Source organism: Arabidopsis lyrata, assembly GCF_000004255.2.
Source record: "Arabidopsis lyrata subsp. lyrata unplaced genomic scaffold ARALYscaffold_9, whole genome shotgun sequence".
In the NCBI taxonomy this organism is placed as follows: Eukaryota; Viridiplantae; Streptophyta; class Magnoliopsida; order Brassicales; family Brassicaceae; genus Arabidopsis; species Arabidopsis lyrata.
This window is the reverse complement of record NW_003302547.1, coordinates 1,341,572-1,346,468: the sequence shown is the minus strand read 5'-3', so window position 1 is coordinate 1,346,468 and position 4,897 is coordinate 1,341,572. Positions and strand designations below refer to the sequence as shown.

Sequence of the window (4,897 nt, the reverse complement as noted above, 5' to 3'; positions counted from 1 at the left end):
TTAACAAATCGAAATACAATTATTTAGTATTTTAATATACATTTTAAAAATATTTTTACGGGTTGGTCTATAAACACACACTAATTTGAAATATATATATATATATATATATTATAGAAACTATTTGAAAGCAAACTTTTAAATTGACTCGAATTATATGTCTTTTAAATAAAAGTGTTATTAAAAGAAATAACAAAATGATGTTTAATTTTACGGGACATGATTATATGGTGGGACGGGTCGGATTTGGATTTATATTAATACGGGATAATATATCACGGGTGAAATCCTGGGATTAACAAATCAAAATACAATTATACAATTTTAAACACAAAACAAAACAAATACAACTTAAAATTTTCATTTTTAGTTACAACGCATGTGACTCGCAATGTACAACAAAAAATATTATATACAACAAATTCATCAGTTTATAAAAAGACAAAAAAAATTAAATAATTAACCCGCGGTGTACCGCGGGTAACAATCTAGTTATCTTTAATAAGACAAGGGGACCAAGCAATTTCCCGTTCTTTCAGTAAAAATGAGCCATGATACTACAATTATTGGTCATACAAGCCATGAACCATGAATGTTAAAACCACATCCACATGGTTACAAAAAGCAGCTTCTCTACACTCTACCACTAATTAAGAAAATGCAAGATATTCTCTGCTAGTTCAGTGATTAGAGAGTCAATGTGAAACATCCATAAGTTGCAAGAAATAATATCCTAACGTTGATCCATATTCTCTGCTAGTAAACCATCCCCCACAGTTGAATTCCACTAACAACATCAGCTAGGCCTGGCATCAGAGAAAGCTTCTATCTAGGATATGCATACCCAAACATTTAAATGAAACCGCATCAGATAATTTCCATCAGTATAGACCAAAGTCGCAAAATTTACTAACGCGTGTAGGTTACACCTAGAGGTTGTGGATGGTAAGGTCATTTAGATGATGCTATAAGTCAAATGGGCTCTAAAGCATAAGCCTTTTTTGTTTCCTAACCATTCAATCTTCAACATCAACGAGTTTTAGGCCATGTTGTTACAAAAATTGCAAGAAAAAAAAAAAAAACCTTAGTTACATGCTTGCTTCGACATAACTAACATGTGAATTGGTAATCTTGTCTGAAAGTTTCTACTTTGTATTCAGATGGAAACCATCTGCGAGGGACAGGGTTTAGACTAAGAATTTGACAATGAATTCAACGTAGAACAAATTGTCCTTAATGTAAAATATATTAAACTAATATCGTTTTAAGAAAATGAATCGAAACATGAATGAGATCATTGAAACATAAAGACCAAATTTTTTTGTTTCTAATGGCAAATTCCATACAATCAGATAATTCCGTCAAAGATTTCGGAACATGGAGGATATACCTTCATGGAGACCCAACGAAGAAGCCTCACAATCGACGGAATAACCCGATGCACCTCCGTAATCTTGCGGCGAGACTTGCTTAGCGTTCACCGGTGAAGACATTGTAATCAAACTTTGGGTTTAAACAAAACCAGGCCTAATTTCACTAACGGTTACACCGGTTCAAGATTACTAAACTGATCAGACCGTAAAATCATCCGTTTATTATTAAACCGATTACGTGCGGACAAATTCGGTGATACTGCGTTATTGCAATTCTAGAAGCTCTTGAACGATTCTAAGGAGTCTTTTTTTTCGTCGGAATGTTTAAGTAGAACACCAAAGAGTTAACAGTAAGGCCTGGGCATATAATCCAAATCCAGATCCGAACTGGTTTCGGTTACTTAGTAAAACCCGATCGGATTTCATGTAGAATGTGATTCGGATTTCGGTATGGATCAGATTATAACTGAACTCCGATCGGATATTCGCTAAACTGAAACAATACACACATATTAGTAGTTTTATCCTTAATTCTGATCGGGTAATTCAGATATTTTGGTTTTTATCGGATAAATTATGGGTAATTCCGATATTTTAGATAATTTGGATCGGGTTATTTAGATATTTTTGGTTTAATCGGATATTTCGATCCAAATCCGGACCGAAACCGAATTTGTTTATGTTTCGGTTACACTTCGGATTTCCAAAAATATTTGCAAACCGATCCGAATCCGAAAAAAAGCCGATCCAAATTATCTAAAATACAAGTCTACAAGTATTTGAATTTATATAAGTGTAATTTTAACTACAAGTGTAATTTTTGATATTTAACTACAAGTCTACAAGTATTTGAATTTATATACATGATTATAAAAAGTCATACATATGTTATTAGATATGAATTGAATGAATGGTTTTTTTTCCTAATTCTCATTTATGTATTGACATTCTTGATTGTATTTTCAAATGGATATCTATTTCTAATTCTCATTTATAGTAATATTTTGTGTAGTTTGAGTTTAAAATGTTTAAACTATTTCAATTTTATCATTTATGAATCATGATAGTTCATATATTATAATCTATATATATATAAGCGATAAACGCTTAAACCACTTAAAATCAATCGTATAGGCTCGGTTTAACTTTGAGTTGTGGACTTGTCGTCCATTTAGCATGTAGCGTTTTCTTAAACAGTGTCAATATATTACAATAAGATTAAGAATTTTTTTTTTTGTTACTAAGAAGAAAGAAAAAAAATGGGTACCCATGAGGTGTAGACAAAACAAATTAATGAGAGGGAGGAGCATATGTAACATTCTAGAACAATGTAATATCCTAGTAGAACAAATGTCTTTAATGCATATTGTCATAATGTGTACGTAACAGAACAAAAGAGGGAGGGCTACAATTACAAACATAACAACTCTAGTTCCTTCATGTGATCCTTTCTTGACTTATGTCTCAAAATTGGACCACAGGACCATGTGATTTTTCCATGCGGATTTTAAACACACTTATATGTTTATACAACCACCCACCCAAATTTTATCATCATCTCCACCATCATCATCGTTACCATCATCATCAACACCAATACCAATACCAATACTAACACGTACCAACAAGAGCCTACCATATATTATCCCATGCATACAAGATTATGAAGCTTGATAAAATCTATTGACTAATGAACTAGTATTTTAATAAGTTTAACGCTAAAAGAAAAAAACTAATAAAAAATAATCTTCATCATTTCCACCATCATCATCGTTACCATCATCATCAACACCAATACCAACACGTACCGACAAGCGCTTACCTTATATTATCACATGCACACAAGATTATGAAGCTTGATAAAATCTATTGGCTAATGAACTAGTATTTTTATAATTTTAACATTAAAAAAAAAAAACTAATAAAAGTAATCTTGAAAAAAGCATCTCATTCAAAAAACAAAATGCAATCAAGTTATACAAAAATTGCAATAAATTATGAAAGGGCAAAAAGAAGAGATTTATTATTATTATCTATGACAAACACATCTATAATGATAAGCACTGTTGATAGGGTCATTTCCTTCGACTGGAACTTGCTCTGCTCTGCATTTGTATCTGCATCCTCTGCATTCGTTGTACGTACAAGTTGGTGCCGTCGACCCTATCATATGCCTTCTCCTTGAATTCTGCTTTGAAATATTTTCAAATTAAACATACATATATACTACTACATTATTATATATCTAAATTAGCTATAAATCGATTGGTTTCTTGTAGTAATTACTGACAAATGGGAATTTACCTGGAGATGTACTTGTGAGAGAAGTGAGACCGTATTTTCGATAGAACGAGGTCTTGAGGCTGATTCAAGAAAACAAAAAGACACAAAAACGAGAGAATTGGAAAATAAATCATTGTTAGTCGTATTGATATTGTAATTAAGAAGATTGAATAGGAAGGAGATGGGTGGAGAAAGAGACCTTGAACTACATAATTTCCAAGAACCAAAGCAAAGAGAAGAAAGAAGATGGTTATGCATCGTAACTTGAAATTCATCATTTCATGCTTCATCCTTTACTTCTTCTTCTTCTTCTTGCTTTATCGTATGGACCAAATGTTTTGGAGAGTGATAAGTTTTTCTATTTGGCTGTAAGTTTTGTCTTCTACTTATCATCTAATGGTGAGGTTTGTGCACACGTAGAGATAAGAGTTTGAAAATACAGAGGATGAGTTTTCACTTTTAACCCACAAGATTGTAAAAGAGTTTAACAAAAAAAAAATTGTAAAAGAACTAATAAACTAAACCATTCAAATCTTCTCTTTTTAGCATAACATATATATTTAACTCTTTTTTAGGTCAACATAGTTCTTTTTTTGTCCAACTCTTCTAGTATGTTTCCTACACTCTTGTCTGCCTATCTCATTTCCTGTCTTACATCAAATTATTAAAAATTACTATTACTTTTTTTTTGTCGGCAATTGAATGTCATATTAGAAACTAAAACATGAACAAACTGTTTTCTAGACCAAACTACTTTATAGGGATTTTATTCGAGCTTCTTTAGATGAACTACATTATAAGGAGTGAACAAGTATGATTACATAGACAGAGAATATCATGGATATAAGGAGTGACATTCTGATGTCTATAATCCTTACGATTTGTAGTTGTAGAAGAAACTGCTACCTATAGTAAGGAAAATAGTATGTATAGTTATAGACACATCAACAAGGCAGCACTGATTTAACTTTGTCAAGAGCTTCCATGATAGTTGCAGGGAATTTGGTTAAGTAGCTGAACCGATCTTCTTTGGGGATTATTAGGTTATGTATTTCTTCTTTGAGTATTCTAGTAAAGAGAATACAAACGAATTAGAGAGAGATATGTGTCTAGCCACACGTGATGGCACAACCTTCTAGTGCATCAACATGCATTTGCTGAGCTGGCAAGGTCATCACTTTGGCATGATACTCTGTTTTTGATGTAGAGCTCTAGCTGGAGAAGTTTTCTCTACGGGCTTG

The 4,897-nt window shown here is 32.2% G+C and overlaps 1 protein-coding gene across 1 annotated transcript; it reads right to left on the bottom strand.

Annotated features, from left to right (window-relative positions):
- Positions 1 to 3,371: 3,371 nt before the first annotated feature.
- LOC9299359 (EPIDERMAL PATTERNING FACTOR-like protein 9) lies at positions 3,372 to 4,823 on the bottom strand. The gene is made up of 3 exons (XM_002863154.2): positions 3,856 to 4,823; positions 3,678 to 3,736; positions 3,372 to 3,561 (listed from the first exon to the last, which is right to left on the bottom strand). Exons 1-3 carry the CDS (start codon positions 3,944 to 3,946, stop codon positions 3,403 to 3,405), a joined length of 309 nt encoding a protein of 102 aa, XP_002863200.1. The 5' UTR covers positions 3,947 to 4,823; the 3' UTR covers positions 3,372 to 3,402.
- Positions 4,824 to 4,897: the final 74 nt, after the last annotated feature.